Here is a 23,560-nt window from a genome sequence, read left to right as displayed (position 1 = left end):
GCATCACACAAACCCCTTTTATTCTAATAATCTCGATCACCAGCTTAGTACTGTCCACTCTGAGTTGTTCGTTTCTGAAAATTAATATCCATATAAAAATTCAGAGATCCCTTAAACACGGCCACAACTATTCTTCTTCACTCCTCTCCTCCGCCCCCTTCCCTCTGCCTTCTCTGTGGGTGATCAATTTATCATAAGGTCCGACCGAAAGCTGTATGTATAATTCTGCAACAAATTTAAAACATAAACTCGGTAACTCTCTTCCTACATATACTACTATACGTAATACTTCGTATATCTATCTTGCTTGTATTATACTTGAAGCTACCAATGGTTTTTTTTTTTTTTTTTTTTTTTAATGTACACTAGTTGGGAAAGAAATCTATGGAATCCAAATCCTACCTTTTTTTCGAAGGTAGTATCACTAGCAGATTTATTACATTAAATATAATTACACCATTAACGTTTTTCTTTCAAACAATTTGTTGACTTTTGGTGATTAATTAGTAAATATATATTATTACTTAATATTGTGACATTGTATATGTATGAGCTAGAACATTAGCTTGTTTATCTGTCCATCATTTTTCACTGGGAATGTTGAAAAATTTTCTGTTTGATTAATTTGCTTTCAGAATTGTGAATCCATCGGTATAAATGAAGCAAACACGAAGGATAGAGAAACTATGTTTTGCCTTCATGTTAGTTGTTGCCGTCCAAATTTCTCTAATGCTCATATTTAGAATTACCTCACCAACAAACCAAGGTATGTACCATACATTACAATTATTTTCATTTCAACTTTTCAATTTCGCATTTATGTACAAGCAATGGCATAGAAGATCTTCTTTGTTAGAATGTGCGGTACAATGAGATTCAACTCAATATACTTTTGTTTTGTTTAAATATATAATCTAATAAGACTTTGTTCTGCTCAACTTAATTAAGTGAAATTCCGAGAAAATAAATTAGCAATCAATAAAAGTATACAAAATTGGAGTAATGTCTACAAACACACATCAATAAAGTTCTATATAAGTTCACAGATTAATTCACTATGTATTAGTGTATTGCTAACTCATTATAACCAAAAACAAATCTGATATACTTTAATGTGCCTTATTATCGGTACATTATCCAATATAGCTTCGTATTGTACTCCATGATGAGAACTAAACAAAAAGTTAAGAGTTTGGGGAATACGGTCATTAGTTAATTTAGTCACTCTCCTTAGCCAAAAAACTTGACTAGGAAAGCGAAGCTACACAAATTATTTGTCAATATACAAAAATTCTTCCGAGAGTTCGCCTATATTTACTCCTTAATATCCTGACAATTTAATTTAGAAAATTATTCTGACAGGCGCCACAGCTCAATTGGTATGTCGTTTACAATGTGGAAAAGATCGTGATTTGCAGTGTGTACAACATCTCTAATCTCAATTGCAATATATAATGTGTGCATATAATGTGCCATGTGCGCTAGTGACTAATTACCAAATGGCAGCTTATTTAATCATCATTTATTGAGAGGTGACAATTCAGGTGATAAGATTGAGTCTGGTTTGGCTCACGTTAAGTTGGGTTAGTTCGGAACATTTTAAGTCTCCTCCATTCAAGTCAATATCTGTAGAGTCAGGGTCGTGTTTGAGTCAAGTCACTTCCGATCGATTTATATTCAGTTCAAATTAATTTATATCGGGTTCTAAATGGGTTTGACTAGGTTAATTTTCGGATTGGCCGGATGACTTTTGTTCAAGTTAATTCCAGTTCGGTTCAATGTGATTATTAGGATAAAAAAATTATTCAATATTGGGTCAATTTCAATTCATGTTTTTTTTTTCAGTTTGGCTAAATTTGGGTTGGGTTGACTAAATTTAATATTCAAATAAGATACTATTTAAATCAAAGTAATTATTAAGTAGTTACTACGGAGTACCCTGTTATTATTTATAGCTTAGGTCACTCATGTGTTATTTACATATTTGTTTGACACGTATAAACTTGTTGGTACTCAGTAACTCCTAACAACTTAGCGTGTTGATATTGATTCAGTTTCATTTTTTTAACAACTCTAGGGAAGGAGGCATTGGCATCAAAAACAAGCAACGGTTCATTGGCAAGCTCATGGGCATTAATCCAATCACTACAAGGTGAACCTATCATATGTGACCGAACCCATGACAACTATGATTGGTGTTTCCTCAACCGTCCAACCATACTAGACTCTAACTCAACTACATTTTTCACTCATGGATCTCACTCTCATAACTCAACTACTAAGCCTACATTGATGGAGAAAGTTCGTCCATACCCTCGAAAATGGGAGAATTTCACCATGTCACTAGTAAGTGAAATTACTCTTACAACTACATCAATTGATAAACCTTGTGAAATCTATCATGAATCCCCGGCCTTAGTATTCAGTGTTAGTGGTTATACCGGTAATTTCTTCCATGATTTCAACGATGGTATTATACCTCTCTATGTAACCATCAACACCCTTTTCCCTGACCAAGATGTCACACTTGTTATCGCGGATTTTACCAATTGGTGGTATAGCAAGTATGAGGTCTTATTAAAAGCCTTCACAAAACATGGTATCGTGAACCTTGCCAACCAAACATCTACTCATTGCTTCCCCTCAGTCGCAGTAGGACTCATATCACATGGTCCGATGACCATACTACCTAATGATCACCCGTACCATAAGTCATCATTTCTCGACTTTCGTTCCTTGCTAGAGATTGCTTATAGCAAATGTCATGCTACACCACCACCCCCTTTAAAGGAGGGCAAACCTAGGCTTGTGTTTATGAGCCGTACAGGAAAAGTGGGTCGTGTTATATTGAACCAACACGAAATAATTAAGGCCGCGGAAAAGGCAGGTTTTGATGTTGTATTATTTCAACCAACAAAATTTACATATTTGTGTGATGCATATAAACTCATCAACGAAAGTCATGGAATGATAGGAGTGCATGGTGCTGCCCTGACACACTCACTCTTCCTTCGACCGGGTTCGGTGCTCATTCAGATCGTGCCACTTGGCAATGAGTGGTTGGCGGATTCATACTTCAAGAATTTGGCACATAGTTTGAAATTTGAGTATGTAGAATACATGATAAGAGCTAAGGAGAGTAGCTTGGCTGAGAAATATGGGTTAAACCATAAAATTGTAACAAATCCGAATTTAATTATTAGAGGAAATTGGTCTGCTTTAGATAGTATATACCTCAAGGGTCAAGATGTTACGTTGGATTTAAATAGGTTTAGGACGTATATAGAAATTGCATATTCAAAAGCTAAGAGGTTTATAGACAATAGTGGCTAGCTTAGATAAAATTATTTATTTATCCCAATTTATAATACAAAAACTCTTCTCTTACAATTTTTTGAGCTGCAAATTTTTAAATTTTGTTATGGGAGATTTTAGTGCTGCTAACATTATTCACCCCATAGCTCCTATGATGATAGATTTCACTTCAATAATTCATGTGTTTTTATTTGAAGGTCAAAGTTAATCAACGTTGATTATGTTTCTTTAATAATATGTGTAGCGCTATCTCACAAATTAGAATTGCACGACATGCACCTTACTTTTTACTAATGAGCTGTTGGAAAAATACCTGTTGATTCCATGAATAATAATAGACAAATCAAGAACTTCCCTTGGAGCAAATTCGATCGCCATACTCGAAACATAGACCTGTCCTCCTTCTGTTGTGCCGTGGTTTGGAACCCACTGACTTAGAAGCGAAATACGCCACCACCGGTACAGGTTTTCCGATGACGCACGCCCCCCAAGTTTTACACAACGACCTTTGCAATTCGTGTACCCGAATCAAAGGTTGGAATTGCTCAAGAACTGTTCAGATCTCAAAGGGTGGGTTTGTGTTTCTGTGTTTTGGTTATTTTCAATAATGAAATTAACGTATATTGATTTTGGGGTATGAGGGTATTTATATGAATATAATGGAGTAAAGAACAAGCCAAGAAATTATGTCTTTTAGCCCACGCAAGCCCACCGCCCAAAAGCAAACTGATCGACCGAGCTCTCGCTCGCAGTCGAGCGAGCTATCGCTCGGCCTAGCAGAGAGCAACTACGGCAGCGAGCTAGCGTGCGAGCTATCGCTCGAGCTCTCGCTCGCCCCTGTCGCAAGCACATGGCCAGCGAGCTATAGCTCTCTCGTATCCGAGCTATAGCTCGGCCTTGCAGCGACCACGAGCAGCAGCGAGCTATAGCTCTCTATTACCCGAGCTATAGCTCGGCCTTGCCAAAGCTATCTATCCTTGCTAGAGCTATAGCTCCTTCGCTAGATCTTTAGCTTGCACATATCACTCCCTCGTTAACTCCTCGTACACTCACTTGGTAAATCTCTGATTTGCATTACTAGAATCGCAATTACTCCAACAATCCCCCACTAATGCAAAACGGACAGAAGATCATGAAATCTGAACAGTAAATGAAAGTCTTAGTACTTAAATGCTAGTATCCGAAGATTTGAACTAACACATTAGTGCACAAGGTTTTCAACACTTCCGTAGTGAATATCCTAAGATTTGAATTCCTAGGAGCGAAGAAGGGACCTTGTAAACACATACCTTGACTTTAGAGCTTAAGCAATTCCGCAAATCTTGGCTACACTTGGGATCTCATGAGTACTTCAGAAGGATCACGCCCAATCCTCCCTTGAAGAGCGCCACTCTTCGTACCCACGTAGGTGTTCTCAGCATTCCCAGCAAATCCAAGGACTATTCATGCAGACATGTGAACCTTCACATGCACCTTGCAAATCCAAGGACTATTTATGCAATGGAACTAAACATTAAGAACATTTAAGTTCAACCTCCATCAGTCAACAGTGCACCATCTAACCGCAGCTCAACGAGCTTTCAAGCAAGATGCACTCAACAGTGCACCATCTAGCCGCAGCTTAACGAGCTTTCGGGCAAGATGCACTCATCTTCGGTGTCTCTATCGGTCCCTGCTCAAGTAGTATCTGGGCTAATAGTTCCTGATCACTTAAGATCACTATAACTCCCTACTCTTGAGCGACTGGGCTAGAGCCATTAAGAGCTACGCTCAACCTATCTCTTCGGTACCTTTCACTGCACATTCCCTACTCAAGCAGTTTTAGAGCTGACAGTCCAGGTCACTTAAGACCACCATCACTCCTCACTCTTGATTACCGGGATAAAGGTATTAAGAGTATGCTCAACCTCTACGTCGGCGTCATTATCAGTCCTATTCAAAGAATATCTGGACAAATGACATTAAGAGCCACACTCAGCCTGTCTCTGAATCACCTGGTCAAAAAAACCACTCAAAAAGAGTTAGATTCAACATACACCAACAGTGTAAAACAACAATGAGTCAACCAAACTAGGCTCCAGACTCAATTAGAACAAAAGTTCAAGTTAAAAGCACATCGGTGCATCCATGTAAACTGTCTTATCTGACCACCCAACCTGGGTCATGGACACTAAAACTCAACCTGTTAATATCAAGCAATAGGTCTAGCAAGGCATCTCATAACCATAAAAATTAGAGGGTTACCGAACCAGATACCTCAATTGCGTAGACTCATTATCTGACACTTCGTCACTGGAATGAAAAACCACATGGGAGTTTTAAAACACCATTTCCTTAGACGACCAAGCACTTACTTGTGCTCCATCCTTTTTTTTAAGGAACTGCTTGACTCTTCCTGCTTTTACATACTCTCACCAGAATACCATTTCCACAAGCTCTGTCTTACTAGGTAACTACCTTCGTAGTTCCTATCAACACACACAAAGACACTTGAGAAAATAATGTAGAGAACTTGAGGATCAACTTGCCCCCACAACGGACAAACTTCCATAGTTCACTTTGCAATAACTTATATTCTTGACACTTATCATCCCTAAATAGCAATGATCTTTGCTTCCTACCGGATAGTGCGTCACACTTGCTTTGCAATTAACTCAAACAAAGTACAACCCATCAACCTGTAAAACATACACTGGCAGGGTAATCATAAGCTTTGTTATTTACTTAACCTTTGTCCACTGCATCACTCCAACTCCAACAACGATTGGACAATGCTATCTAGACAAATTAAGTGAACGAACAAATTCCTTTCTGCAAAGCTACATCATGTCAAGAATAAAATCTTAAACCAAAATATTTGCAAATCATTAGCATATTGAATCAAACATCAAAGCTAATTCACACCCAATAAATCTGGTTTTTAACATGATCAACATATTCATCATATTAAATTCTCTACATAGTGAGAATGAGTTCGATACATACCTTGGTCGATTCAATGATCTTACCATCCAGAATCTCACCACTCATCTCATCATTTCGTACTTTCATCTTGGCATAGATTAAATTAAGACACTTGACCCCCACATGACTTGTCTAGTCCACTCACCACATTAACCACAAAAGTTAATTTAATATATGAAGGTTATTCCTCATACCTTGAGTTGTCTCATATGATTGTATCAACAACAAACCCTATGATCATTAGTCAATCATGCTAGGAAGCTTACACAACCTTACTGCAAAACAGACAAACTCATAACACAGGTGAGTAACAAAATTGGGTCAATACCAAACTTACATGTATATTGTTAAAATACAATATCTTACCTTCAACCTCCTTTCAATGTAAACAAACACCCTTCAATTTCTTTGAAAGAAACTTACTACTGAAAGACATATCATGGCAAGGCAAGACATAAACCTCAAGCACATAAAACTCAACAAGAGCTTACTTTCAAACTAACATGCTTCTTCTCTTCAAAACTAGTTCAGGTAGCATTTAACATGGTCTATTTACATGGTTTCGGATTCCTATCCACCATTACTAGAATACCAAGAATTCAATCCATCTAAACCTTTCAAGAAGAAAGTAAACATAAGACGGAACTCAACTAGTTCAAGCCTTAACCATTATGCTTACCTTAGTTGATCCACTCTTCAACTACTTGGCCAGACTAAAGCTTAGAGACAAAAGCATCGACATGATCAACCAAGGTTAATAAGTTAATACATGATATACATTGTACTTGAGAAACTTCACATACATCAACCGTCAAATTAAAGTCATAGAGACTTACATACATAGCTCATAGTTCAACTTATACGTCACCCACACATATACATACTGGTCACACATGCCATATGAAATGTACTTTACTGAATAAACTTCATAGCTAGAAAACCCTCACATCATACACCTTGTGAAAATAAAACTTGACCCTGTCAACGTTTCAGGGAAGACAACTACAACTTGGGTGAACAACACAACTATAAGGCTAACCCCACATAGCAAAAACACAGTATATATAAGCTATAATTAAGACAAAGAAACTTACTTTCTATTCTTACCTTATGTGGAGTTCATAACATTTAGACTAGCATAACTTTACTAGTCCTTGTCAAATCATACCTTTCACTTCTGCTATCAAGCATGGAGAAAACCCGGCCACTTCTAGACATGAGGTAATCAAATAAGTTGAGAAGGAACTTAGCTTGTTCAACCCTTACGGCCTACGACATCTATGTGACATTGATCACTCTTGACTGGTGTCCGCTACTCGCATGGCCACACATCTCAAACTTCTTGTTACACACTCTACCAAACTTGGCACGAGCTACCCGCAGACTTCCTCAAGATTACCCATTGCATCTGTTGATTAGCACATGAACTCACAAATTTCTTCAATCATAACATGTCTGACACTAGTCCATTTTATTCCTTGCTATAATTAAATAGCGAAGCCATATGTAATGCCATTTGATTTGATACTCCAACCGTACTTTAGGTAATACCAAATAAATAATAAGCTCCTTGAATTGCACCGCTTCCACCGACCCTTCAATGGAAATTTCCGGTTTTTCCCTTTTAATTCATGCTGACATAAAGTCCACTAGATTGGTAGTCTCAGATGATAAAGAATTAAACTTCCTTAAATTTACGTCGAACAAACACAAGATCAAATCTTTGAGAAACGCATGACCCGTCTTGATCTTAATCGCAAGAGTCTCTAATTAAAACTAATTTTATACAAATAGAATCGGACTTCCATTATAAATTCCATCACGATACCGGAGATACACAAATAATATTCCGTTGACCAAATTTTATAGTCTTCATGAATTAGGGTTCTTGAATATCGTCAAATATAGACAATCTTCAAATTCAAGAAATCAACAGTATAATTAAATATTATTTCGCTTCTAAATTGTTGGAAAAATACCTGTTGATTCCATGAATAATAATAGACAAATCAAGAACTTCCCTTGGAGCAAATTCGATCGCCATACTCGAAACATAGACCTGTCCTCCTTCTGTTGTGCCGTGGTTTGGAACCCACTGACTTAGAAGCGAAATACGCCACCACCGGTACAGGTTTTCCGATGACGCACGCCCCCCAAGTTTTACACAACGACCTTTGCAATTCGTGTACCCGAATCAAAGGTTGGAATTGCTCAAGAACTGTTCAGATCTCAAAGGGTGGGTTTGTGTTTCTGTGTTTTGGTTATTTTCAATAATGAAATTAACGTATATTGATTTTGGGGTATGAGGGTATTTATATGAATATAATGGAGTAAAGAACAAGCCAAGAAATTATGTCTTTTAGCCCACGCAAGCCCACCGCCCAAAAGCAAACTGATCGACCGAGCTCTCGCTCGCAGTCGAGCGAGCTATCGCTCGGCCTAGCAGAGAGCAACTACGGCAGCGAGCTAGCGTGCGAGCTATCGCTCGAGCTCTCGCTCGCCCCTGTCGCAAGCACATGGCCAGCGAGCTATAGCTCTCTCGTATCCGAGCTATAGCTCGGCCTTGCAGCGACCACGAGCAGCAGCGAGCTATAGCTCTCTATTACCCGAGCTATAGCTCGGCCTTGCCAAAGCTATCTATCCTTGCTAGAGCTATAGCTCCTTCGCTAGATCTTTAGCTTGCACATATCACTCCCTCGTTAACTCCTCGTACACTCACTTGGTAAATCTCCGATTTGCATTACTAGAATCGCAATTACTCCAACATGAGCAACTTATAATAAATCTTAAATGCCTTACTTTTTACTAATGTGCAACTTACAATATATCTTAAATTTTATAAACGTGTACAATCAAAATGGAAAAGGCTTTTGGTAATGGAGGGAACATCATTTTTAGATGATTAAAAAAATGCATGTGAAGGCCCAAGGGGCTTTTAATAAGTTGAGTCCACCATGTTGAAAAATGCTCACTGGTGATTCTGTAATATAATTGGCACATCATATTTAGCCAACGTGAGATTGTGTGATGCTGAAATTTGTGTTTGAAGCAGCAATTGGAATCATGCCTTACTGATTAACTCCTCTCTTTTAAAAAGTTACTTCTGCTCCTCTATTTCTCACTTTTTTCAAAAGTGCAATGCAAAGCAAAGTTAAGAGGAAAAAAGTACCAAATTGTTGAAAATGAACACAATAGGAGTGTAGGACACGATTAATCTCAGCGATCCAGAGGTAATTTAGTGATTTTAGACCATAATCCCTAAAAAGCTAATTGTGTAAAAGTGTTTGGTAAATAACTGTTAAGTATTAGCTGTTTTTGTATATTTAAGAGCCAAAAGGCTAATTGATCAAAACTAATTTTAAAAAGCTCTTATAATGACTTTTTTAAAAGACTTTTTTGAACTAAAAACACTCTTTTAATAAGCTATTTACCAAACACTCAAATTAGTTTATTTAATTAATCAAATCTCTAATTGGACAAAATAAGCTAAAAGCTCCTACCATTTTCCTTTATTTGTTTTTTTTACAAAAATTTTACTTTGGGATCATGGAATGTGTGCAACAGCTGGGAATGTTTGTCCCCACTCATCAGTCTCCAGTGCAACTCATCTCTCTCTCTCTCTCTTCAAAACAACAAGTAGCCGGCAAGACAGAGGCTTCTTCTTCATCTTCACTTCTCTTTCCACACTCTCACTCTACTTTCTCTCTCTAAGATTCCAGTTCCTCAACCATTTCTAGAGAGAGAAACAATGGAGAAAGCACTCACCAAAGTAGGGAGCATTAAGTCTGCGGCAGGAAGCTTCTGGATTACCAAGAAGGCCAAGGAAGAACTCATTGACATCTCCCAAGAACTCTCTGTTTGTTCCTTCATCTTTCCCTCTTCAATTTTATCTTCTTCAATTATTTTATACCTTTTGCATTTAATTATTTGTGAAATTGTGATGCATTTTGTTGTTAATTTTGTAAGATCTGTTGTAGATTATGTGTGATTATGGAACTTGAGTATAGTATTTTTACTGCATTTTTTGTAATTATTGCAAATTTTGGTTTATTGTTTGATTTGTGGAAGATGTATTTTAAAATTAGGAAAGAAATTAAATGGACTTTTGTTGAATTTTTTTTAAGCAATGTAATGGCTTCTTTCCCCCTTTGAGGGTACCCAAACCTAGGATTGAATCTCGTCTACATTGTTGCCCTTTGAAATTCTCAATGCGCTTTAAAATGTTGAGAATTGAAATTTAACTTTATGCAAATTAGATAGAGGTCTGCAGTTTTGATTAATTTCTACTGATTTTAGTGCATGTTTGTTATGAATATAGGAAAATAACAAGGAAAAAGAGTATGTTATGGTTACCCTTACAAAATGTAGTGTGTTACTACACCTCTCATACCAAACAATAATTAAATAATCCATTTCCTCCATATAAAATCTCTATCCCAAACATGTTCTGTATTCTGATTTTTTCTCCTCCTAGAAAAATACCCTAAACTCTTTAATTGAAACAATGACAGATTTCGGCTTGATTCTATACAGGTTAGGACCATGTATACTTTGAAATTTTTATGAAAGCTATTGCTTACCATCTTTTGTATGTTGTATTGACTTGTCATGGTGTTTCAAGCCTGCATAAGATGTGTGTCCCACAGCAATGAAACAGAAAATGAATGTTTACAACGGACAAGGTTGTTAATCCTCGCGTCTTACATTTCTAAATTTCCATGGCACATTGTAAAATGGTTATTTTTGTAAGTTACATTGGTCAACTGTGTCATGGTGGTGTTGAGGTTGATTGGATGAAGCAAGAGAAGCATGAGCTTTGTAGTTCGTAATTTTGTATCAGTCTGATTGCTTAGAACTACAACTGCTTTCATTAGACATGACACACATTTATACCACCCTGTATGAGGCTAGATTAATTTAAGCGACATACCACTGAATGGATATGATAAAAAAATATATATGAAGAACAAGGGATACTTTAGGTGGGGTGAACTACTGTTTACAATAGCATGGGCACAACACACAAGACTGTCCTTATAGATTTACATACAAATTCATTTCCATCACCACCATGTATCACCTCCTAGTCTCCTGCCGAACTGGTCAAAAGGGGAAATTTTTGTAAACTCCATTTTGCTTTTAATGGCTTTTTCCTTTTGATGCCTGATCACCTGATGCGAATGGTTTAGTTTAAATTCAGCATTTCCATGCTGCTAGCTGATGCTGTTTTGAAATTTCGTGTTTCTGCAGACAGTCTCAAATGTAGTAGAAGAGAAGGCAAAATGGTTATTCAACAAATTAAAGGGTAATGCATAAATGCTCTTTGCTCTTGAATGAATTTACTCATTGACACTATCTGACTTATTATCTCATTAATATGGTCTTGCCTTGTTTATGCAGGAAAGCCTTCAAAAAGCTTACCCGAACTTTTGAGAGAGTACAACCTACCAACGGGCCTCTTTCCCGAGAACATAACTTGCTTTGAGTTTGATGAGACAAAAGCAAAGCTAATAGTATACTTACCCCACCCTTGCGAGGTGAGTTTTAAGGACTCAACAGTTTTGAGGTATGCTACACGAGTCAAAGCTATCTTGCTGAGAGGTAAGATGATGGGCATTGAAGGAATAAAGACCAAGGTCTTGGTGTGGGTTAAGGTTGCAAGTATGGGTGTTGAGGGCACTAAATCTGACAAAGTATGGATAACCGCAGGAGTGAAGAAATCTAGACCGAGAGATGGCTATGATTCGCCTCATTTTGCTCGTAGAGTAGAAGAATTTTAAGCTTGTAGGATCCTTGAAATTTAACCATTGTATGGCCAAGCAAATGATTTTGGTCTATAATTTTCTAATTCTTCAATCCCCACGTTGTACTAAATGTTGGTGCTTCACAATATATATATTAATATATAATTACATGATCTTGTTCTTGATTCCTCATAACAATCATTTTTTTTTCTTTTCTTGAAGTTAAGGTAAAAATGCAGTTAGAAGTCTAAGACTCTAGGAGACCATACTCTTGAGAGGAAAACTGGAGAGATTGCTGGATGCAGTGTAAAAGCATGTGCTACTATATTAAGATGTATTTGAGAACCACTTAAGGGCATCAACCAAGGTAGACTTTTAGCAAATAATAACATGACAACTTGGAGAAAAATAATGCAAAGCTGTATACATAACTTCGACACAATGCGGATCTCTCTTGCGACAATGTTAGGCCGCACACGCAAGACTAGCAAAAGTTCGAAGCTGAGCTTTGTCAATTTTACTCACTAGCCTGCTAAAGAGGTTTCTAAAAGACGATTGTGGTGCATCAATCAGTACAATAATGAAAGCACTGTGATTCCAGATTTGAACAGCGTGTTTACAGTGGAGCAGGGCATTTATGACTGTCTCAGTGTGGAGCAGGGCATTTATGACTGTCTCACGGCTCTCCCCACACACTGAACAGGCACTTGAACTCCGAATATGGTTAGCTTGGAGCACATCCATGACCCCGAGAGTACCTTTGCAGGCCCTCTGAACCCCCAAACCTCTTTAACAGGTTGTGAACTTGTGATCATCATCACCATACAAAAGTTCCCACGCTCTTGTATTTCCCAAGCAACCAAGCCAATATGCAGATCACACCGTGACAAACTTTCTTAGTTTCTCTTTGCAAATCTGTATTCTGCTGAAATGAAATTTTTGAATAAAATAGAGCTTAAAAGTAATAGTGAATTAAATCATCCAAAATGGCATACTAGTAATTAAATTTGTGAATTTTACTGAACCTTGGCAAATCTCGAGTTTATTAATCCAGCAACAGAGATCTTCTGCATCTAGTCTAGCAGAGAAAATCATAAAATCGCAATTTACGGCTGAAAAAACTCTACAAGGCTGGCAATCAGATAGGACATTATGAATTCATATGTACAAAAGCATTTGAATAATCTATCAATACGAAGTAAGTATTATTCCTGATTCACTGATGTTGCACCAGTAGTTGAAACATGTAGGATTTCCTTTGGTATAGTTGGATACAATAAATAAAGAATCAAGTAAAAAAACCATGCAAAATTGCTTGCTGCCAAAAAATTTATTTTCTGCCAGCAGGTCACACAGAGCCAGCTGCTGAATCCCGTATAATCTCACAAATTGAAATTACATTCTCGATACTCAACAGGATGATGATGCACCACTCCAATAGATCTGATTTTTTATTCTGAAGGACTTCTTGAAGGAAATGAATATTGTGCTGCAAAATCCCAGAGAGAAAACAGAAACTTTTAACAAACAATTCAAAACAATTATATGAAACACTTGTATCTCAAAAACTAAATGTAGTTACTGTCCACTGTCCTAGTGACCAGTTTGTTAACCCAACTGTTTTTCCTGATGAAGTAAACATCATACCTCAACAAATTTCAACTTGATGTCAAGATTTCCAAAACGCTGAGTGACCTCGTATTCTTCTCGAAGATACTCATTTATTTCGGCATATTTCGCTTCTCTCCAAGCAATCTCTGATCTGAGAATTATAAAAACAGAAACAAAAATGAATGGCTCCATGAATACAAAAATGTACTTACTGTAGGCAGCAATCAGTTTGATAGTGTGACTGGAAGTCTCTTGACTATAATTATATCTGAGTGGATAAATCCATGCTATTATACTTCAATACAATCTTGTCCAGAACAAGCAAAAACTCTATAAAGCTCTCAACAGTGGATACAATGCCTAGAAATTTCATTCTAGGATTTTAAGAGACAAAGTAATCTTGTAGTGTATAGTGTGCTAAAAGTCATAAGAATTAGTAGTTTAGATTTCTTACAAAGCTAAAAGTAGGTCCTCCGAACGATTTCCTCCTGGCGATTCTTTTTTAATTAAATAAGGAGGATTTGAGAATCAGTATACACTTATCTAGGTAATTGTAGGCATATAGTCACTAGTGAGTAGTGACAATTGGGAAATAGTAAGAAAGGTGTAAGCCATGACCATTGTTTGAAATCTAGACCTCTCCTGGTTTCTGTTGAATATAGCCATACTGTAATGTTCAGAAAATAAGTTTTTGGACTAGTGTTTCAGTAATATAATTGCAAGCAATATGTTCACATACTCCCTCAGTCCAAAAATAGTAGTAATATTGTATCATAGCCTCAAACAGTCGAACGAGAATTCTGTACAATCCTGATTATACTATCTCTTTTTTAGAAAACCAAGTTCAAACTTCAAATTGCCAACCTTTCTTTCTCCTCAACCTGTTGGATTTCTACTATCAACTATTTCTATAATTGGAACTCAACTGCTGCTTACCCTTTCTGTGAATAGTAGATAATTGCCCAATCAACCCAATAAGTACCTATGTTACACTTCTCCCCGATGACATAACATCATGCAACTTTTGAGCTGCGCTAGTGACACATTACTGATAAAGATAGGCTATCTTATGAAGTACAGAGTACATTCATTGTTGACTACTGTATTAGGGAAGTTCAGACATCCTAAGCGAGGCAAAATATCCTCCCACTTTCAGATCAAAATTCTATACAATAAAACTCAGAAGAAGTAGAATCCATACTCAAGCGAAGCACTGAAATTCTCAAGTCTCCTCTGAGTTCCTCCCCTTAAAATCCTGAATCCATCCCATTTAGTTGGAGGGTGATAGCACAAATTTTGCTACCGTACAAATGTTACAGACCAAAAGTTCTATTAAGAATGTTCCCAACCAAATGTTAGGCCCTCTAGCTTTCAACTAGCATTCAATTTTGTTGACCTTAAGATTTCCATGATGACACAACTTAACTTATTTACAAACTAATAAGAGCTTGATTGTTTGAGTGTGTGATCAGTTGCAATGACTAGGAGAATTGAGTGTCTTGCGAAGATTCCATGAAGAACAAGATAGCCAGGAACAAAGCAATCCAAAAAGAGAAGAGTTCCCTCACAGGAACCTGGTGCTTCATAAATGAAGACTTGAGAAAAGAAGGTTCCCCTAAGGGAACAGAAGCTTCAGAGTATAGAAGAGAAGTTCCTCTCAAGGGACAGAAGCCTTGGAGTCATCAGATTAACATGAAGACTAAAATATTATTTATGTTTCAGGATTAATGTAAGTATAAGAATTAGGTTACACTTGAATTAGCTATGTGGAATTGGTCCAAAGGATAGAATTGTGTAATGCAAGTTTTTAGGAAAACAATTGTCTTTTAAAATTTATCTTTTTAAAAAATAGGATTTTATTTTGTTCTATTTTCGAAATATCATTTTAAAAATAAAATCTGTTTTCAATTTTCCAAAACTTGCGGCCTACTCCCCATGATCTTTCCCATATCATAGTCTTGCACATTAAGGAGTTCGTGTCTTAATTTTAGGGCATGTTCTTCTTAGTGGGTTGGAGTAGTGGCGTCATGGATAAGCTGCACAAAGAAGTTTTTCCAAAGCGATTTTTGGTCTATGAATAGTCAGTAGGAAAAACACACCCTTGCTCAATTAGATTTCATCTTTTGCTTTCTTTAATTGAGTTAAGAGTCCAATTCCACATTAGTGAAATAGAGTGTTCTTATACTAGAATTTATACTTTTGAGTTGTATTTTTGGAGAATGGGGAAGTTTGAGTGAACTTCTGTTTAGGACAAAAAGAAGTGAAAGAGAGAAGAGAGAAGAGATAGAGAAGAGAAGAGTAACAAGTTGGGTGACTTGTTTAGGGATGGCAATCCAGTCTGGATCCGACCCTACTCCGCCTCAATCCGAGGTAAAAAAAAATCCGCTCCGAGTCCGAGAAAAAAATAATACGAGTTTGACTCAGTTAAAATAATCCAACTCCGAGTCGAGGGAGGGACAGAGTCGGATCCTAAATAAAATCCGAGAAATATATCTGACTTCGACAAATGTCCGACTCTTACGGATTATCCGACTCCGACTCCAATAGATAGTGGATTTTTGTGTGGGTCATGGTGGCATTGGGTGTGGGTTGTAAAGGCCCAAATAGCCCAATTTCTCTAAGTATATTGAATAATGAAAAAAAAACTCTAAGTCGGGTCGGATATTGAAGTCGGAGTCAGAGTCGGATTAAGCCTCCGACTTCCTTCCTGTAGGGTCGGAGTCGGATATAGCATAATCCGCTCCGAATCCGACCCGTTGCCATCCCTAGACTTGTTGCTTGGGGCTTTGGATTCGTTGAGGAACTCGAAGTTAGAGTATTTAGTTTGTAATAGGTCTTTAACCCTATTCTAGTGAAGATTCTTTTCCTAAAATCCCAAGGTGGTCATGGATTTTCTCCTTATTTAGGGCCAAGGAGTTTTCCACGTAAAATTTCTCTTGCACTTTCAGTTCCTTTAGCTTACTTGTTTTATTTCCGCAAAAAGTTTGACAAATCTGTCATACTACAATTCAACCCTCCCGTCTTGTAGTATTCATTGAAACAACAAATTTAATTTGGCAATAATTTAAGTAAAGAAATCTGTCAAAAAAAATAATAATAAAAAAGTAGACAGAAAACTGAGAGGTTGACGAACAAACTAAATGATTCTAACAGCTTATCCATTAATTAATCTGTCCAGTTAAAGTAAGAAAAATTTAGACATTTAACTGCTAAAATTGCAGCATACTCATAGCATACCCACAATTCAACGTGTCATTCATACAAATATAAGAATATATTAGTCGAGAATATACCTATCAAAAAGACCAACTTTGAGGATGATATCAGCAAGATTTGAATTTGCTTTGCCAACTAGTTGAAAGAGCTTCTTTCTACGCATTGTAAATGTTCCAGTCTTCTCCATTGCACGATTTATATCTGCAAATTCTTCGACCATATCATCAACCTGAAATATGCAAGAAAAAGTCAATGTGGGTCCTTCTGTGAATCAATGAATCCCTCAAGAATCCAGGTTCTCACTGAAACAACAGTGTCTCACAGAAATGACTACATACAAAAAAGTGCATAGTACAAAAGAAATTTGTGTGTGTGTGTGTATTGAGAAGTATTATTTATATGTATGGATGTACAGCTGTATGCATAGGAAAGATAGAAGAATCACCTGAGACACATAATAGTCTAAAGCAATACTTTGACCAAGCACGCTTCCAATAATGCGTATACCATCAGTGTCAAGATGTCTAAGAACTATATAGTCAGCACCACCCTGCATATGTTCAGCAAGTGTAGCCTTCTCCTTTACCATATAGTCTGCATAATACAGAAGCCCATTAGAATTAGAGGTCAAACCAAAGCAAAACAAAGATGCTAAAAGGAAACCTACGTATTTTTAATTGTGGAAGTTAGTACATATCTTTCATTAGGAATTCTGGGAATATATCAACATAGTCTATTTCCATTGATATATAACTTACTAAAGGCAAATAGGCAATTGTATTCATCTAAGTCAGCTGGTCAACTATCTGGAAATCAGAGGCCAAATAATTCCTTTCACTTGAATTGATGACATTGACTCCATGAAAGATTGGACATACAGCTGCTAGTTGACTAGCTGAAATATATTTTGAAAGAAAGCCAAAATGATAACTGATTATAAGCTTTTAATATCTTAGGGGGAAAAAACAATATATTTTTCAATGTCATCACCAAAACAGAATTTTCATCATAAATGCAAATTATACAAACAGGCAACAGCGAAAAGAGGGACAATTTTTGTCAACGGATGCAAATAATATACAAGGAACCTTCAGATGGGAATCTACTCGATCAAACCCTTGAATCAATAATGGGTTCTAACTCTACTACCTCTATTCATTAAAAATCCTCCCCTTTTTTTTATAAAGTTTGTTCCTTTGAGTTCTTCCCTACTTCACTTTATTCATTACATGGCAGGTAAAAAAAACTCTCCTCAATCCCCTTTTACTACATAGGTCCACTTAATCTACAATAGACACATCTTTATAGTAATAAATATAAAAAAATAAAAAAAAAAGGGGAAGCAATTTCTACTAATTTCCATCCTAGGTTTCAATTGCTACAGAGAAATACAGACTATAGCTACAGAGAAGAACTCAAAGGAACAAAGAGATTATATAATTAAACTAATTAAAACCTAAACTAAGCTGAGCTAGAAAAGTCTATAAGTACTTGTTGGGATATTCCTCAATTCTAAAAAAAAAAAAAAAAAAATTCCCTACAAGCCATAGATTATGACATCAATTTATCAAAAAGAATCATTATTCTCATCCTCATTGCATGATGGATTGAGATAACGATCCTAAAGCCTAGGATCCTAGGTACAAAGAGGGCATGAGGCACACTTAGAAAAAAAGTTATGTGCCTCAATACACTTTTTTGCACCTCAATGCACCTCCCATGGTCCTCTTTGAAAACTCCTTGGTTAGCTCAAAATAAAAATTTCACCCTTAAGTCCTCTATCACCTTCGACTTTTCTATACACAACATGCGCCATTTGAGCTAAGCGCCTAAGCTTAGAGGTAAAAAAATTCTTACTTTTGTCGATAACAAAGACCGAAATTCATGGGCTTATTATCCAAGGATAAAACAAATTGATAGGATCACTTTTACCCTCCAAAATGCCACACATAGGAACAGTATCACCATTTTTGTTTAATAAGATATGTTTCCTATATGATTCCTTTAAATTCCCTATTGGAAGCTACAATTGGATACATTTCATAAAAATAAAATTTTTAAGGAAAAAAAAAATCAATGATACATATATGCGAATCCAATCAATCAATCAACCAAAGCCTTAATCCCATAAGTGGGAATATCTGCAAATCCGAACCCAAAAAATAAAATTATATTCTCGTCATACATAAAATTTTAAAAAATAAAAATAAAAAAAATAACTAAATAAAATTAGGAGATAGAGCCAATAAAAGTTTTTATTTTGGATCAATCATAGAGTTGAATACCTCATTCAAGAGTTATTATGATCTAATCTGCAGGACTGAATAAAAATGGCTTATAATTCACCATGTTCAACTGGTTTAGTGATAGAGTAAATGCATTTCCAGTTCTTGAAATTTCACTTTGGATTTAAAATTGTGGTGTAACGTGTACTATGCATTTATCCCACAGCATGAGTTCTTGTTCAAATTCAATAGTCAGTAAAGCTTATCAGATATCCACAACTCTACAGAGGAGGTACTTTTAACAGTTTAAAAGTCCATTAAATCTAACAATAGATTCACTTTATGACAACAATGAGAACCACTGACATCACTGGATAGAATTCCAATCCAACTAACTGGTACGTACAGCAAATCCAGTCTGTGGATTATAGGGCCAATCTGTCGAGTTCACATATGATGGAGGTCTCAACATGGTAATAGGGATAAATTGGAACCTATAATATACAGATGAATCAAACAGAAGATATGAAAGTATAAGCTTGCTGAAAATTATTGTGTCCACAGCAAGATCAGAGGCCGAAGTGTAGATCCAATCTATGTTGAATGCAATTATAGAATTGGGCCATAAATGTATGTATTGATCAGCCTTGGTCTCTGGCTGAAATTTTCCAAAGATCACAACATTTCTGCGTTTATCTCCCAAAGCCCAATTTGACCCACAAACTGAGAGCCCATGAGTACACGTATAGCGTTTTAGAGATAATCAAACACAGAACTTCACTTCGATGATTTGTGATTGGGTCGAAATTAGCACAATAAAAAAAACTTAATATGCTGATATCAGATTCAAGCCCTTACAACCAAATGCCCGACTCAATCCTATGTGCACCCTCTATATCTAATCCAGTGAAAGATTCAAACCTAAATTTATTCTCAGCTCCAACATCTAATAAAACCACAAATGATTAAAATTTATTCCTGTAAACAAGGCTAATCCCACCATTAAGTTACCACACAAACTGCAGTCAGGTAGGAAGACTTCTGAGTTTTGGAAAATTTAACCCTCATACCAATAGTTAATCACTGTAACTTACCAAATTAAAATTTCTTTTAGAGATGTGCTGATATATCAAAGTCCATACTCCACAGGACCACATATATTAATTTATTCAAGATCATTATACAACTATGAGTTTCTCACAAGAAATTACCATCTTTCTTCATTTCTGAAAGCAATCCGGAAGCATGTCTTCGAGCAATGTTCAAAAAGAAATCAACTTCATGGTCCTCAACATTGAAGAGGACAGCAGATCCATATTGAAAAACCACCATGTAACGGTTGCAAATCACATTGTTTTCAACGTTCATGCCCTGAATCAAAGGCGCAGCATATATAAACTCACCTTTGATAATGCAACTAGTAACATGACTATATTTAACAAAGTACAAAGCAATTACCATCAAGATATAGGACACACTCCATTGGCAAATAGTTTCACAGGATCCAGCTGATGTGTGTGAATATGTAAAATGAAATCTTCACTAGTGTGCCACCCAACTTACAACTATTTGGATGCTAACTGTATGTTTTGTTTAACATCCTAAATTAAACAGCTAAACTGGGACGCCAATAGTTTGCTAACAAGTTCAATTGACTAAAAAGAGGTCATTAGAAGCTCAACTCAACAGCTGAGCAAATCATAAAAACAGAAGTCGTAAGGATACATTGCTTTTGTTCCTATGTTTAACATCTTCAGCAGGATGCTAGATTATTCATCTCTAACTAGTTCTCTCTCATTGTATACAGAAAGGATGAAAAGTTAAAGGGGACTTCAATCGTCATTCATTTAGTCAGATATAGAGATGTGACAGATTTAGTTGCATGTAGATTTTTCTAATGCAATGAATTGCGCTGATATAATGTACAAGATCGTATTATTTATTCAAATAAGACTTAAAAAAACTACAGCTGTGGACTAAATAACAAGGAAAATTCAACTCCAAACAAATATATTACACAAAGAAGGTTTCATAAATAACAGAAGAACACACGTGAATTTGTGTGAACAGCTCAATTATTCAAGATGTTATAACCACTAAATACACGAAGCAGAGAAAATAGCATAAAGCCAACTCAATGAGAATGGAACAAAAAAAAAAAAATCATAAAGCGACTTACAATCATTTCTGAAGGTATATCAAAAAATCTGAGCGTCACATAATTTGAGGTGCGAGAAGTTGGTGGAACGACATTCCCTGAATTCTCTGCCTGCATGCTCCTCAAGTTGATACTGCCAAAACCATGATTCTGAGAGGCTAAATGATAAAAACCACAGAACATAGCAATAAGCCAAGGTGAGCATGAGGAAATCAAGCCCCAAATAGCACACACCAGGGTTATAGTGAATAAAAAAGCATACGAAGTATTAAAGAGGGATATCGTCCTTTAACGAGTAGCACAACTTTCAATAAACTATTCTTCTCCTCTATAGTGAAATTACATCCCAATGCAAACAGCATCTCCTTCTCTCTCAAAAGATCAAAATTCTGGGCAAACTAAGAACAGTTATTGCTACTTTTATTACTTTTTTTTTTTTTTTGCTTCATGTATTCATATTGCTAGTAAATGTGTTTTATACATTTACCTTCATTAATAAATTAAAAAAATAACATTAACCAAGGAAAAGAAATTTTAAGTTTCCTAAACATTAGTTTTTACATTACAAATTGAAATCTATAAGAAGAAAGCTGAAAAAACGAGGCACACAACATGATAATGCAATCCTCAATACTGAAATTCAACATGTTAATCGACCACATTTTAAGAGGTACAATGCACACAACATGACAATGTTAATAAGCAAATGTCCAACAAGAAACTAGTTTCACAATTTTCTTATACAAAATCCCAAAAAAAAAAAAAAAAAAAGTCTTTCATTGTAGAAATTCGCAGTAGCTAATTAAATTAGTCTTATTCTAGATTCAAAACCTCCAAAGCTAATAGTAAACAATTACAGGACAATATACAATAAACGTTTCACAAAACCCATATCAAATAAACCCAACGAAATGCCCACAAATCAAAATAAATTTTTTTTTTTTTTAAAAAAAAAAAAAAAAAAAAAAAAAAAAAAAAAAAAAAAAAATCAGAAGTTTAAAAGATTAAAAGGGGGCAAACCTAGTAGAAAGAAAGAAAGCTTTAACAGGAATCTTAGAAACATCTCCTTCTTCAACCCCATCTGGGTGAGATTGAAAATCCTGATTATAATCTACATAATTCTGGGAAAAATCACGAAAGCCATAATCATAATCATGCGCAAGAGCAGCATAAGAAGAAGAAGGGGCAGAAGAAAAAGGCCTAAAACGGTGAAATAGAAGGGTATTGGGATCTGAAGAAGAACACAGAAGAGAGAAGCGGATAGAGGAAATGGAAGATGGGGTTGAAAGTGATGTTAGGCGGCGGAGGAGATGGTATGCTGCCCATCTCCCCATTCACTGTGATATTGGTGAATGAGAATGCTGGTTTGTTCATCAACCAACCAACCCCCTTTCAGAATGGAGGACACTTCTCTATACCAGATATTTCTCAGGGTTTAGGCATTTTCTTTTGCGGGAACTTTTACAGGGAGACATACAAAGATAGTTATAGAGTACCACTTATATACCCCTTTTGTTTTAAACTTTAAATACTCGTATAATTACGGAGTACGTCGGATATTGTTAGATTCATTTCGGTTTTCTATAATTAAGTAATTAACTAGTGTGTATTTCGGGCGATGCATCGAGTTTGACTTTAATTATCAACAAAAATTACTTGACATATACGAAGTATAATCTGCACTATATAATATAACCATGTTTTAGAAGAAAAGTCATTGTTTTACCATCTAACTAATTGTTACTTATGTTATAATCTTGCACACAGATTAATGTTATACTACAAAAGTATTAAATTTCTTTTAAAAAATTAGCAATTGCACAACTAAAAAATGTAGCAATTCGGGACAACACCCAAACTATACACTAGTTAATGTTTAATACAAAGTATTTACTATATTTTGATTGTATGTGAAACATAATTAAAGTATAGTAAAGATGGTTAGAACATTATTTTATTTCTTATAAATCTTGTGTTCAAACCATGTAATAAGCATTTGGATGTGTGGCATATAATACCTCTGCAAGCGATGTGGCATATATGTAATGCATGTGAAGGGTGATTCTTGGCCGATTTTAGCTACTTTGAAGGGTTTACATTCCCTCCATCCTATATTTATATACGTTGGGCTATTTTTTTTGCTACTCATGTATTATGGGCTTATTTGGTTCACCTTATTTTTGCTTATCTTAACTTATCTGGTCTGATCTGATCTAAACTTATCTGATTCAGTCTGGTCTAATCTGATGTGGTTTGGTCTGATTTGATTGTCTGATATGACTAAACTTTAATCTTAAATGTACGATAATCTATAAGGAAAAAAAATT

General features: G+C 36.0%; 3 protein-coding genes across 3 annotated transcripts; 2 read left to right on the top strand and 1 right to left on the bottom strand.

The window, feature by feature from the left end:
- Positions 1–657: 657 nt before the first annotated feature.
- LOC145600858 (xylan glycosyltransferase MUCI21-like) lies at positions 658–3,333 on the top strand. The gene is made up of 2 exons (XM_081656712.1): positions 658–766; positions 2,078–3,333. Exons 1-2 carry the CDS (start codon positions 658–660, stop codon positions 3,331–3,333), a joined length of 1,365 nt encoding a protein of 454 aa, XP_081512838.1.
- Positions 3,334–9,862: 6,529 nt separating this feature from the next.
- Positions 9,863–12,196, top strand: LOC145601764 (uncharacterized protein At5g01610-like). Its single transcript, XM_081657832.1, has 3 exons — positions 9,863–10,135; positions 11,530–11,584; positions 11,680–12,196. The coding sequence occupies exons 1-3, from the start codon at positions 10,028–10,030 to the stop codon at positions 12,057–12,059; spliced, it is 543 nt and encodes a 180-aa protein (XP_081513958.1). The 5' UTR covers positions 9,863–10,027; the 3' UTR covers positions 12,060–12,196.
- Positions 12,197–13,136: 940 nt separating this feature from the next.
- On the bottom strand, positions 13,137–22,686 carry LOC145602279 (protein RETARDED ROOT GROWTH, mitochondrial-like). The gene is made up of 7 exons (XM_081658464.1): positions 22,254–22,686; positions 21,255–21,366; positions 20,287–20,446; positions 17,296–17,444; positions 16,928–17,079; positions 13,671–13,785; positions 13,137–13,512 (listed from the first exon to the last, which is right to left on the bottom strand). The coding sequence occupies exons 1-7, from the start codon at positions 22,565–22,567 to the stop codon at positions 13,372–13,374; spliced, it is 1,143 nt and encodes a 380-aa protein (XP_081514590.1). The 5' UTR covers positions 22,568–22,686; the 3' UTR covers positions 13,137–13,371.
- Between the last annotated feature and the right edge of the window lie 874 nt (positions 22,687–23,560).

Source organism: Chenopodium album, chromosome 21 (genome assembly GCF_948465745.1).
Source record: "Chenopodium album chromosome 21, dcCheAlbu1.1, whole genome shotgun sequence".
Lineage (NCBI taxonomy): Eukaryota > Viridiplantae > Streptophyta > Magnoliopsida > Caryophyllales > Amaranthaceae > Chenopodium > Chenopodium album.
This window is presented reverse-complemented; position numbering and strand designations above follow the sequence as displayed.

Bases quoted from the DNA above. Each gene is read 5' to 3' on its own strand.
- LOC145602279 (XM_081658464.1), bottom strand. From the start codon at position 22,567: ATGGGGAGATGGGCAGCATACCATCTCCTCCGCCGCCTAACATCACTT. The intron at 21,367-22,253 runs GTTTGCCCCCTT...TGGTTTTGGCAG, and splicing joins GCTTTCTTTCTTTCTACTAG to TATCAACTTGAGGAGCATGC. The intron at 20,447-21,254 runs GTAAGTCGCTTT...CCTTTGATTCAG, and splicing joins ATATACCTTCAGAAATGATT to GGCATGAACGTTGAAAACAA.
- LOC145600858 (XM_081656712.1), top strand. From the start codon at position 658: ATGAAGCAAACACGAAGGATAGAGAAACTATGTTTTGCCTTCATGTTA. The intron at 767-2,077 runs GTATGTACCATA...TAACAACTCTAG, and splicing joins TACCTCACCAACAAACCAAG to GGAAGGAGGCATTGGCATCA.
- LOC145601764 (XM_081657832.1), top strand. From the start codon at position 10,028: ATGGAGAAAGCACTCACCAAAGTAGGGAGCATTAAGTCTGCGGCAGGA. The intron at 10,136-11,529 runs GTTTGTTCCTTC...GTGTTTCTGCAG, and splicing joins ACATCTCCCAAGAACTCTCT to ACAGTCTCAAATGTAGTAGA. The intron at 11,585-11,679 runs GTAATGCATAAA...TTGTTTATGCAG, and splicing joins GTTATTCAACAAATTAAAGG to GAAAGCCTTCAAAAAGCTTA.